General features: G+C 47.1%; 1 protein-coding gene and 1 non-coding gene across 2 annotated transcripts; one reads left to right on the top strand and one right to left on the bottom strand.

Annotated features, from left to right (window-relative positions):
* Positions 1–3570: 3570 nt before the first annotated feature.
* TRNAS-GCU (transfer RNA serine (anticodon GCU)) lies at positions 3571–3652 on the bottom strand. The gene has a single exon. It is a non-coding gene; the product is annotated as a tRNA-Ser (tRNA).
* Positions 3653–7811: 4159 nt separating this feature from the next.
* On the top strand, positions 7812–11752 carry LOC127318546 (uncharacterized). The gene is made up of 2 exons (XM_051349022.2): positions 7812–8903; positions 11474–11752. Exon 1 carries the CDS (start codon positions 7896–7898, stop codon positions 8880–8882), a length of 987 nt encoding a protein of 328 aa, XP_051204982.1. The 5' UTR covers positions 7812–7895; the 3' UTR covers positions 8883–8903; positions 11474–11752.
* The last annotated feature ends 1510 nt before the right edge of the window (positions 11753–13262 follow it).

The following is a 13262-nucleotide window of genomic DNA, read 5'->3' as shown; positions in this document are numbered from 1 at the left end:
ATTCCATATTTTCACAACCAGCGGCCGGCTTTGGTTCTTCAAAATAATAACTGGTATGCGAAGTGATAAACACAGGGGATGCAAAATTCAGTATTCTGAACTGGAACTCTACAGTTTAGAGGAAACAAATAAACAATAAAAGATCGGGACACGAATGCTACTCTAAATACATGGCATGCAAATATTAGTAAGATTCTAATAACATCAAAGGAAATTCTACCAACCATGCACCTTGACACATTCTTTTTTTCATTACCATAACTAAAACCTAAAGGTATGCATTCACGCGATATTTGAAAAGCAAAGCAGACCAGAATAACATAAAAATTAAGTGCCAGGCTTGCAACTAACCTTTGGCATGATTATCCGGACCAAATACAAATTTCTTCCCTCAACTCTTCAATTAACGGCCGCCCATGGCTCCTCTCGCTCAACAGATGGATGAACTATCAGTGTCAAGAGGTTGGCGAGAGTCCTTTCCATGTTAAGGCTTCTTGCCTCAGCAAGCCGAACATAGTAGGGCAAAATGGTTCCTGTATTTGTTCAACATATTACTAAACATTGTTATTTCAAGCTAGCTGACCACATACGCTACTTAGAGTGAAAGAAGGGAATCAACTTCATTAAGTTGTATCATGTGCATAAAAACTAAAAACAAGACAGATTCCATGATAATGTAAATGATAAATTTATTTTGGCTGTTTTTAGCTCTGCAAAAAAAATCTGGTCTTAAAGGAAGTACATACACTTGGAAGAATGTACAATTTTGATGTTTTAAATAAAATTGGTTAATTTCGGTACATATAATTTCAGAGAAGCTTATACATGGTTTACTCTATTCAGTCAGTAATCATTCCACATAGCAAAGTAACAAAGTCTGTAATCAAGATAAGTACACAAAATCATCCCAAATCAACACTAATGAGACATGATATTCAAGTCTGTAATCATTCCACATAGCAAAGTAACAACTACATAGTGTAGGTACCTCCAGATGGAGTTTGAACCTAATTGATAAAAGTTCACGTTGGGATCTCATACGAGTGAACTATTTCTTCAAGTTCAGCTTTAGCTATATCAAACTTCTTGACATCACTGAGTTTTGTGATCTAACCCCCTCATGCAATCCAAGGACTATTTATTTATTATTCAAAGTCAATATAACTTACTGCTGAAATTGATTAAGCATCAGGAGATGCCCTTCTTGCATTTGCATCACAAGCCTTTACCAATTCATATATATTCAATCAGAGCATGTCGAATGTCAGATAATGTTGTATTCATACATAAAATGACTGATCTATTTTAGAATCGCAAGATAATGTTGATCAAAAGTGCACGGAAGAAGCCTCACAACAGCATCTAGATTCAACTTATAGCAACACAAATTTGCAGCACATACCTCGTGTAGCAATCTCTAGTCGAGCAGAACGATGGGGAAAAGGGGATAAAAATGAATTCTCCTTGCAACACCATACTTTGCTAAAGTTTACTGTACCGAGGCGCACCCGACAAGAAACTATGAAAGGCAACTCTAGGTCGTGTTTATCGCTGGAGACCAGCATCATGACATCCATCATTTCACACTCCTTGTTGTGGAGGGCCAAAACCTTTAGTTCCATCATGTTGATCAGGGTGAATTCACCCGAATCTGCGAAGAGTAAGACGTAGCTGATGCCAACGAACTCATTGATGCAAACCGGATGGCTGGAGCCTGGAGACCAGCTCCAGGTTGGGATGCCGCCAGGTCCACGGGAACACACCTGCTGGTGACTCTGTGGAAACCAGAGGAGACCGCGGCGGCGTCCTTGTCGCCCACCGCCCATCGGGTACAGACCGAGGACGACCTCGGCACTACTCGGAGCACAACACCCGACCCGGACCAGCGCGACGGCTTCCAAAGAAACCCAACAGGAAAACTCAGTTCCGGCCTTGAAATAGGGTTCGTGTGCGGTTCATCGGGTAGGGGCGGTGGTGGTGTTGGGGATGGAAGGGGGCGAGGGAGATGGGGATGGACCGATGGAGGGGGAGGCAGGGGAGAAGGGGATCGAGGGGTGGCGCCGTGGCGGCGGTTGAGCGATGATGCTCGGAAGAACATGATTCGATATGCGGGCGGGCCTCGTGGGAGTGGGCTGCGGGTTGATAAGCCGATGGACCTTGGTAAAACGGAAAACGCCCGATGTTGACGAAGCGGATGACGGACGACCTACTGCGATTGACGACGGAACGCTCTCATCTTTTTTAGGTAGTAGAGATAGTAGGTAGTAGAGATTAAATTTGAATTGTACTGGGGCCGCCGTATTGAAAGGTCGGTTGGGCGAACCACTGCCATTATGTCGACAACTAGTAGTTTGAGCACTCCCAATAGCACCCGCCCAGTTTTACTTCCGGCGTATTGGGGGCGCGATAGAAGATGCCCTATAGCCCTTAGATCCTACTCCCTCCGGTCCTATTGAATTGACTCAGATTTAGTATAAAGTTGTACTAAATCCGAGTCAATTAAATAAGATCGGAGGGAGTAGTATTTTGAAAGCACATAGTTTCTTAGAACCGATATAAGGGCATCTCTAGCGGATACCGGAAAAGTGATCGAACCCAAATACAGTATGAGTCGAATAGAGGAGCGGAATAGACCCCGGAAAACCGTCAAAATTGGAAATATTATTTCAGTATGCCGGATAAAATCACGCGAGTACCCGATAGAACCAGTTTTTGGACATGTTTCAGGGTGAACTCCAAACGAGTCATCCCTGCCGTTGGTATCAATGACTTACGAGTTTGATTCCATAACAAAGAGACACGATTCTAGCATCAATGTACGATTTTCCGATGAGGAGGTTTGATTGTGACTGAGTTTTGATCAAATTTCACCGGCGAAACTCGTCGAAAATCGTTGTGGAACTCGCTGTGGAGTGGCGCGCAGGCGAAGGAGGATCAGCTACGCACACGAGTGAGCGGTTGCAGCATGCGTGGGCGAGCGAGCTGTAGCGCGGACATGCGCGCATGTGAGCCAGGCGGGCGCGGGGGGCGGGCAAGCGTGCGGCAGGAGCAACGTAGGGGGTGTGCGGCACGTGTAGAGGCATCCGAGAGGAAGAAGAAGACTTAGGGAGAGAAAACGGATTTGATGCTCTAAAGTACGAGCACGATAGTCTGATTTGGTCTTAAGTTGGTTTTGAGCGCTCTTGGCTAGTACTCCTATACCCTCCAGCTTCATCAAGCCTTTCACGATTCGTACACAAGTGGTAGAGACGTCTCCATTCCTCAATCGTTACTCTTTCACGATTTACTTCCACAAATCTAGTCTTCGTTTTCAATTTAGTGCCAAAAAAAAAAACTAATCAGCTACAACTAGCTAAATCGTGAAACCGTTTTTCCTCATCATAAACTGTCTTTCTTCCAACCATCTATGCAGTGACGCTGCAAGCGCTGTACTTGTTTTGTTGTCCAAACATGTGCTTAGATCCTGGAAGAAATCCGTCGTATTGGCAAAATGTCGATTCCTAAAGCAGTCCATACTTAGAATGCCTTGCGCGGGTATAATACCCGCAGAGAAAAAAAACGAAAAAATAACGACGCCTGAGAGATTCGAACTCTCGCGGGGAAACCCCATGTACTTAGCAGGCACACGCCTTAACCACTCGGCCAAAGCGTCTGTTTTGTTCTCTTGGGCCAAGATGCATTGAATATCCCTTTGAGTAGGCAGTCACAACAACAGCTGGTACGCTCTGTTCTACCAACGAGCAAACCCCACGTAGTAAATCCTGTTTTAGTTTCACATAAAGCATCTGCGGCCAACAGTTTCAATCACAATCCATTTAGGCTATATATGGCTAACTATAATTGTTAGTACATAACTATGATTGCGGAAACATAAATGATGATGCATAAATAAATGTATCTAATCATATTGACTCTGGAGAAATACTGACAGTGAGTGGCCATCATGTGCGTGTGGTAGTATTTTTTTAAAAAAGGTAGCAAAAACTCCACAAAATCTGATAATTACGGAGTTCAATATAATCATAAATGAAAAGATACAACTAGTCTTACTCTTTCAACATGATTTTTTTAAAACATTCGTCAGCCCAAAGATTTGCCTACTTCTTGATTTTGCAAACATATAAAGATATACACTAGTGAATAATGCTAGGGTCACGCTTAGTGTCCTCCAGGTGGACTGGAAGCTCCGATCCCCTCCTTCGGGGCCGTCCGACGCAGACTCACATCACCGTATAATGCATCAAATGTGTGATTCAAAAATGGCTTTCATGCATGCTCTCTTTCCGCACATGTTTCCTTGCTCCGCGCGTCCCTTCTCGCCTCTCTCCCTCCCCACCTTGTGCTTACCTGCATCGCTCCTCCATGAGCCACGACCGTTGCATGACAACCCTGTCGCTACGTTGATGCAACGTCTGTCTTCACGAACATAGATGGTCGGTGGCACAATGATGCCATCGACATTGCCTAGTGCCTTGTCTTGACGTTGTTGGCACCGTCATGATTGAGATGGTGGTTGTACCGCATAATTCGAAATTTACTTTCCACTTTGATAGTTTACAACTCATGAAAATTGTGTGAGATTTATGTAAATTTAGATGTATTTAGACACTAAATAGTACTAGATACGTAGTACATCTAAATTTGACAAACTTCCGACACTCTTGGTGGGACGGAGGAAGTACATCATGTGCCACTGAAAATGTGGGGTCAAGGTAACATATATTATAAAAAATCAAAGCAAAAAATCACCGCATGACGACATGAGGTGTGACCTTGGGGACTTGGGGTAGTGTTGCAGGCTTGCAGCGGCAGCGAGCTCTGCGCACCCACCAAATTCCCCCACAAGGAAGGTTTTAGCATATAACACTAGGACTTGGTGCTCCTTTTGCACAGAACCACGACCTTAGCTTCTAGTTGCAAACAATACCAACATTTAGGTTAATTATTTGCACATAACACAAAATGTGTAATCAGCTCGTTTGACAAATAATTAGCTCACCGGGCCCACTGTCAGGACATACATCATATCCACCATGGTCGAACGAACCAATTGGATGACCAGATCCTCGTTCTAGTGGTAGATTGCAGTGGCGGTGGTAGGTGCGCGCCGGCGACTAGGAGGACATAAAGGGGACGATGCTGAACTGCGGCATGTCAATGGACGGAGACCACAAATTGGTTGAATAGATCAAGTGGACGAGGAGGAGAGGCCGCCCAATATGGAGGCGAGTGTCAAATGTGGCCATGGCGCGCAGCTGCAATGGCGTGTAGCAATCAATTGAATTCCTGCCTGTGATTTGTGTGTTTTTGTGTGTTGTGTATGTGAAAGGCTTGTACGTGGGTGCGGTGTATTCCTCTAGGACCTTTGCATCGTTTGCAAATAAGGTTTAAAATAGCGTGCTAAAAGAAATAACGGCGGCCTCCTCCACTGCTATGTTTCAAATAGAGTTATGAAAAAACCAAATATCATGGCTTGCCCACGCCTATGCAGCAAAATCGTGGTGGCAGAGGAGGCTCCCTAGCATCGCGCATAGGATGGAGATGGTGGAGACTGGCTGGGCGACGCATGCGCAATGGAGCTGCACCTAGATGTGGTGTCTCTCGACTCGGTGTTGCAGCTGGGTTGGGATCGCACCTCAGGCGGGGTGGCGGAGATCTACACGGTTCCTCGCCGACAAGCAGCTGAGGCTCGGTAGGGCTAGGTGCAATAGGGGTCACGTAGGTGACCGCGGCGGAAGAGCAATGCTGGTAGGCGACATGGTTGGATGTGAACGACGGAGGCGGCGGACCCCCATAGTAAGTGATGCCACGTCTGCTAACAGTGGGCCCAACGGTCTAATCTATACCTAATAATAAAGGAGCTAACGTTTCCGTGGTTTGGTCCATCATTGTGCGCTTTCGTCCGTCCTTAGTGCGCCTTCTTATGTTAGCCCTGGATTTGTACGGCTTTCTCCGATTTCTCCGATTGACTCGATCGGTTTGATCTCGTAATCAAGAGCTACCCCAGGGCTGATCGCGCGGGACCGTGTCCTGGTAATCACGCGGCCGCGAATAGTACCTACACCACCACAAGATCGATCGTGGTCTGTCACGATTGTTTATTTTCTCTTCTTTTGGTACGGCCGTGCTTCATTAGGAATCCTCAGCCTGTTCAATTTAAATATAATCAAAAGCGGACAGGAGTTTCATCCCAACCCGTTCCTGCCCAATATAAACCGAACGTAGCTCAAAGGCACGACGAGTTTGATCCTATCGGCGTGAGGAGCGCGGCGTGCTCAAGGCTGAAAGGCGCAACGTGAGTTCGATCCGATCGACGCGAGGATATGGAGGCCTTGGCCGCCGCGGCGAGCTCCAGGCTGATGTTCTTCGGCCTGTATCAGCGATGAAGAATCAGATTGAGCACGCCGACGAACGATGACAAGGCGGCGGTGGGACAACACATGATCCACTCCTGCCGAGAGGATCGAGCAACGCCAGAACTTGTCGGTAGAAGCAGCTTCTCGGGTCAACTCGAACTTCATCGACAACGTCAAGCGGGGTGAGTGGGAACGGGGCCGATAGCCACGATGGTTGGTTCCTGCGTCGTTGCACTGGTGCCAGTCGTTTGGGCCGCTGCCTCTCTGCAGTATGCCAGTATCCCACTGTTGCGCAAGGAGCCGACTGAAGATAGTTTCCACTTTCCAGGCATCCGCTGGCTAGGACATGGGGCCGCCGTTGCCAGGCGTCACACAAAAGACTCAACGATGACTTGTGCTCGCTTGCTCGAGAGGAGGTGTGCGAAAAATAGATCGCTCGATGCTACGATCGATTCGCCCAAGGAGACATCAATTTATTTGCGCAGCCCGTCGTGAATCCCGATTAGGCCACGATGAACCCATGCCAAACTATTATTATACTAAATCATGACCTCTGATGGCCTTGGCCCTTGGAGTTCATGCAGGTTTGATGGGAGAATCTACATTGATCTCTTTTGGCTGCGGCACATGCCCAAACACACCAGTTTGGGTTTGCTCCTTTGATTCTACACGGCAGGTCAGGACATTCGAGACACTTCAGCAGGACACAACCTCCTAAATGGACAACCCTTTCAGAATTAGATCTTTGGTAAAAATAACCGATCTGCAATCTGTATGCTGCGCGGCCGGCAGCCATCATCGTAATTGTGCCCAGTCTCCGATGCAGGCACGAGCTTAATGTGCTGTGTAAGCTTATATCTCAATCTATAACAGGAAATGGTAATCTTTTGACTTGGTGCAAGTTTTTTGGTGAAGAAAAACGGATAAACAACACGCGGTTCAATAATATAGATAGGATATTTCATTTAGTCGTCGTCCGGATAAGATTGAGATGAAATTTATTTTTCCCATTGAAATCAGTTCAATTGCAGCTGAAAATAAAAATCACATTGCAATTGAGATTTGTTTTCTAAACTATTTCTATGTATCTTATTTCCTATAACAACTAAATGTAATTCGCTTAATTATTCGAGATGCTATAGCGATATACTACGCTCACACTTTATCATTGCACCCAGCTTCATCTAATCTGGTGCTAAAGTCATGTCACCGACAACTTATTTTACATGTCTTTGCGATATTATTTTCTCTCACCCATTGCAACGCACGGGCAATTTTCCTAGTTATTCATTAAAGTAGCTAACTATGGGCATTTGTGCTTCATGCAAATAATTAACTTAAATATTGGTGTTCTTTGCAACAAAAAGTTAAGGTTGTGGTTTGGTGCAAATAGAACACCAAGAGTGGTGTGATATGGTAAAACCTTCCCACAACTTCCACAAGGGAGGGGGAGAGGGGAAAAAAGAAAAGAAAAATCCAAGCGACGACCCGGCCCGGAGGCGGAGCCCCAAAGTGGCCCGATCCCTGAGGCAGAGAGCCATGTCCGCGTCCTCCCCTCCTCCGGCCGACGCGACGGCCGCGGGGGCGGAGCCGGAGGCGGAGGCCGCCACCGTCGTGTGGTACTGCTACGAGTGCCACGCCACCGTTTCTCTCCCCGCTCCGCCCCCCGCGCCCTCGCCCTCGCGGCTCCTGCTCTGCCCCCGCTGCCGCAGCGACTACCTCGAGGAGAACCCTAACCCGTCTCCCTCCTCCCCTCCCCCGCCTCCTCCTCCGCCGCCGCCGGGCCTCCTCACCGACTCCGGCTCCTCCTCCGGGGAGGAGGACACCGACGGCCTCGACGGCCTCGCCCACTCCGCCGCGCACGCCCACCTCAGCCAACTCGTCCGCCGCCTCTACGACGACCCCACCTACGTGGCCACGGCCGCGGCCGCCGCGGTGTCCGCGCTCCGGCAGCAGGGCCGCATCGCCGGACAGGGCCAGCCCCCGGCGACGCCCGCCTCCATCGCCGCCCTGCCCACGGTCGAGGTGTCCGAGCCCGCCGCGGTCTGCGCCATCTGCAAGGACGACCTCCCCCTCGCCGCCGCCGCGCGGAGGCTCCCCTGCGGCCACCTCTACCACTCCACCTGCATCGTGCAGTGGCTGCAGATGCACAACTCCTGCCCCGTCTGCCGCTACTGCCTCCCGTCCGCCGATCTCGAGGAGGTGGAACCGCTGGACCAGACCACCACCCAGATCACGATCCGGTTCACGACCAACCGCCGCCGCAACCGAGGCAGCAATGACGCGGCGGCGGCGGCTCCCGTTGCAACCTCGCCTACACAGCTTGCGCAGGCCATGACTGGGGAAGGCGGCAGCGGACCTGCGAATAGTGCGGAGACTGTTTCGTCTGAATGGCCACCGCCCCCTGAGTCCGATGCTGTTATGTCAGAGGCCCGTCAGGAGGAGGGCTTCTTGGATTGGCCACCACCCCCCGAGTCTGATGCTGTCATGTCAGAGGCCCCTCAGGACGAGGACTTGTTGGATTGACCCAGAAGTAAAACCTTGCAGGTACGGGCGTTTTAACAACTACTCTATAATTATCTATTCACGATTCATACATTCTAGTACTGCTTGTGCTTAGTGGAGTAATCAGATGGACTGAAGCCTCAGTAGTTGGTTGTGTTGTAATGTGGTATGGACTAGTCGAGCTACACTACGTTAGCTGTTCTGTCTTCGTTGCTGGTTGATCCAGGATAAGCCTGAATACTTATGATCTTATATAAGCATTTAGATAGTCAAACCACATGTAGCTAAACTTGGAATTAGCTTATACTTTTTCTTATCACGTGTTGGCTTAGTTGTTTAGTGATAAATGTGCTTTGTGTTGTTAATTCTGTATGTTCTTTACTATGGCACTTTCGGAATAACTGTAAGGATTTGTCTGGACTTGTTAGTTTTCAATGTGTTCATGTTTATAATTGAATCAGTGATATACTTTTTACACCATTCTTCTGGTTATATGTATTATTTTGTGCTTTATACAATGTGTTGTTGCTTAGTAGTCAGGATGCGGTAGGTGCTACACATGGATTCTTGTTGAGTGTTGGTGCCCTTTTGCTCTTATCCTGAATTATGTAACTGTGAAATGTAAATGTGCATTTCTGTTTTGTCGCTTTCATAGTTCACTGTTAAAGTACTTATAGGGTTATTGATGATTTGAAGTAGTCAGCTAAACTTGTTGTTTGGTAATCCTATGCTAATCACTGAACCGCTCAGTCAGCTTACTCTTATTTAATGACACACTTTGTCTGTTAAAAGACGACTTACTATACCTGAAACTGCTGAAACATCATATGTTCGTAGTGTTAAAGTATCATTGCGTGTTATTCTCACACGTGTCAAGGGCTAGATTTTGTATTCATGACATAGAAAATCAAGATAATGTAGAAGAGTAGCATTTCTTTTCATGAAGTTTAATTCAAGTAAAGTAAACTTACTGTGGAAAGTTGTTTGTCTAACTGTTTAATTTATGGCCTGTACGAATTGACTCATTTTAGCTAGTACTAGAATTTGTCAGTCTCTCTTAAGCGTGGATTGGATGTTACCCAGATTGAAGAACCCTTTTTTTCCTCACAGTCGGTTATCAGACTGGGAAAAAGTGATCTGGAAAAGCAAAATATAAGGCCTTTTTTCGCTTCGTTTACATGCTTGTTTGATTTTGTCAGTTATTTGTGTAAGCAACATTCAGTTTCATAATCAGATAGACTCTCTATGAGGATATAGCCATATAGGTATTAGTTATACTGCAAAAATCCAAATCCCGAAAAAAATGAGTAAGTTTAAACTAAACATGTGATATATTTAAGCAGCCGCTGGCCTTTTATGGATTGCTTGCCGCAACTATCACTTAGTATATTGTTAAGGCATTCCTCAAGTAGCACTTAGATTTTTAAGGTATATCCATATATGTATAACGGACCTGAAGATCTCGACTTCTCGTGCCAATATTAAATGAACTTTTCTTTGTATTACTATTGTGTCTTAGTTGGTTCCTGTCTCCATCCTTTCTTTGATATGCTTCTGTGCCATAGCTGTTTTTAGCAGACCATGCCACTCGCACATCCAAAATTGGGAATTTTAAGTTCATACAGTGTCAAGTGTGATATTTCTCTCATTTTTATGGCAATAAATTGGGAGTGTTGAAGCCTACAGTTACTCGATCCATGGAATTTATGTGCCTGCTACACACAAGCTTAGAAATTATTCAATTCATGGAAACTATGTGCGTGCCACACACACATACACATACATGAGGACATTGTCGTAACTGGCCCAGCTTAGAGCATTATTTGAGTCATGCACCTAACAGGACATTGATCCTACTCAAGCATGATCTGACCCTAGAAACATTACAGCATGCAGATCACCCTGTGCTTGTATTTTGTTTTCTTTCCTTCAAGCTATCATTCTGAGCGATCACATCTAATTGGATATGAAGTTTGCAAGCTGTTATGAAAGGTTTATACTGTTATTTCAGCAATCAGTGAGCAATCTGCAATAGTGTACTCGAGTTAGTCGGTTGAGCTTGTTATTGCGAATATCTGGAAAACAGTTGTTATTATGAAAGCTGAAATCACCTTTACCAATGTTCACTTTGCGCATCATATCTGGAGCAGGGAGCGTGCAACTATGTAGAGATGCTGTTATCTCTGGAATTAATATAACAGGTTGTGGGGAGCTCTATGCCATTCTGGTGAAAAGAACTTTGGGCATAATTTAGAGCCAATTAATGAAGCTAAAAACTAGCAGCTGGCAAACAGAAAAGCGTTTTGTTCATTTCTATTTTGGTGAACACCCACTTTGCTTGTGGCAAACTTGCATGGTGCGCGGATGTTATTAAACCAGGGGATGCACTCGATATTAGCAGTTATTAAGTTTGAATTGAGTGCACTATATCAATGTATCCAAATAGGGTATTGATGATAGCTTCTTTAAGTGTTGGTTAACAGCAACTGTTTGAGTTTAGAAACAAAGAGTAACTCTCTTGAACTTGTTGGTACCATATACTATCCTGTACAGCTTTGTGGAACCTTCATGTTGTTTGCTCATGTTCTTTGGCCATTTTGTGTCCTTTTCAGGTGACAAGGTTAGGCGGGGTAGCTGTTAGCCGTCATCAAGGAAGGTTGCGATGTGCCTGCTCCTTTCGGTTTGTGCTTATACTCGAGTTGTCCCTGCCAAGTGTCTTTCCCGCTGCATGATAACATGCTGTTTAGGGCTCTAGTGCTGTTATAGGTGAATTAAGTGGTCCAATGCATAGCCCGGGAGCATTCATTGGATTTCTTGTCAATACCTTGTATATTGGTTAAACTTGTTACATGTGCAATAATATGTAAAATTGGTGTGTCTTTTTTACTTTACCTGGACCTGTACTGGCAGTACAAAGATGGGTACCGTCAGTGTTGATGAAGAGGCCTTTCCTGAAGAGGAGACATCTGATGATGCATAGCTCATGTGGTTTGAGAGCATCTCCACTCGTCTCCCCGACGAGGCCCCCGAGCGACGTTTTTTCCATCCGGACGGCGAAATTCGGTCCAGTCGCGCCCCCGGTTCCTCGTTTTCGTCCGGATTTGGCCCTTCATCCATCCGGCGAGCCCACGCCATCCCCGGCCCCTCGGGGATCTATCGGGTACTCCGGACGAGTGAAAAGCGGGGAAGGACCCGATCTGTCGGCGACTCGACACACGAACCCCACCGCCACCTCGCTCAAAATCTCCCCCACCCCTCGTATCTCTCTCGCCGCCGGCACCACCCCGCCGGCTTGTTGTCCAGATTCCGCCGTCCCTCCTCCACCTGCCTATATTCCGCCGTCTTTCGACGAAGGCCTATCTGGCTGCTCCTCCGCAGGCCTGTTTTCCGACTTTAGCCTACTCCTCGTCGCTCGCGGCTCGGGTTGCCTCGACCACGCCCGTCAGGTGTTCGTCCATTTGCCTCGCCGGCCATGGACTCGGACGAAGAGGAGGAGCAGATGTTCGTCGAGCTTATGCGAGAAGAGATGGCAGCCGCCGCCCAAGACGAGGAGCACATGATGATCCTCGGTTGCTTGTCAAGCATGTACGCCGGACTGGCAACTGGTCGACGTGGTGGGTCGGTACCAGGTCGCCGGAAGTGCAAGCCGAGACAACGAATGGAGGGCTACTGCATGTTGTACGCCGACTACTTCGCCGACAATCCATTGCACGGTGAGAGTGTTTTCCGGCGTCGTTTCAGGATGAGCAGAAAGCTATTTCTGCAAATTGTGTATGCCATCCGAGACTTTGACCCCTACTTCAGATGCAAGGCGGATTGCACTGGTTTGGTTGGATTTTCGTCACTGCAGAAGTGCACAGCGGCTATGAGGATGCTGGCGTATGGAGCTCCCGGTGATGGTGCAGATGACTATCTTCGGATGGCGGAGTCCACCGCCCTTGATTGTTTCTACCGGTTCTGCAGGGCCGTCATAGCAGTGTTCGGGGACTTTTACTTGAGATCACCCACTGTCGAAGACACTCGGAGGATCCTTGCAACAAATGAAGCTAGGGGTTTTCCAGGGATGCTTGGAAGCATTGACTGCATGCATTGGCAATGGAAGAACTGTCCGTTTGCGTGGCAGGGAATGTAGAAGGGTCACAAAAAAGGCTGCACTGTGATACTTGAAGCAGTGGCTACCCATGATCTCTGGATTTGGCACTCTTTCTTTGGTATGCCTGGATCCAACAATGACATCAACGTCCTAAACTGCTCCCCGGTCTTTTCCAAGCTTGTTGAGGGTCATGCTCCCCCGGTGAACTATGTGATCAATGGTCGGCACTACAACAAAGGATACTACCTTGCAGACGGTATCTATCCAAAGTGGGCAACATTTGTGAAGACTATCTCGAAACCTAGCAC

Source organism: Lolium perenne, chromosome 7 (assembly GCF_019359855.2).
Source record: "Lolium perenne isolate Kyuss_39 chromosome 7, Kyuss_2.0, whole genome shotgun sequence".
In the NCBI taxonomy this organism is placed as follows: Eukaryota; Viridiplantae; Streptophyta; class Magnoliopsida; order Poales; family Poaceae; genus Lolium; species Lolium perenne.
The sequence above is the reverse complement of the archived record's forward strand: the minus strand, read 5'-3'. Positions and strand labels throughout refer to the sequence as shown.

Bases quoted from the DNA above. Each gene is read 5' to 3' on its own strand.
- LOC127318546 (XM_051349022.2), top strand. From the start codon at position 7,896: ATGTCCGCGTCCTCCCCTCCTCCGGCCGACGCGACGGCCGCGGGGGCG.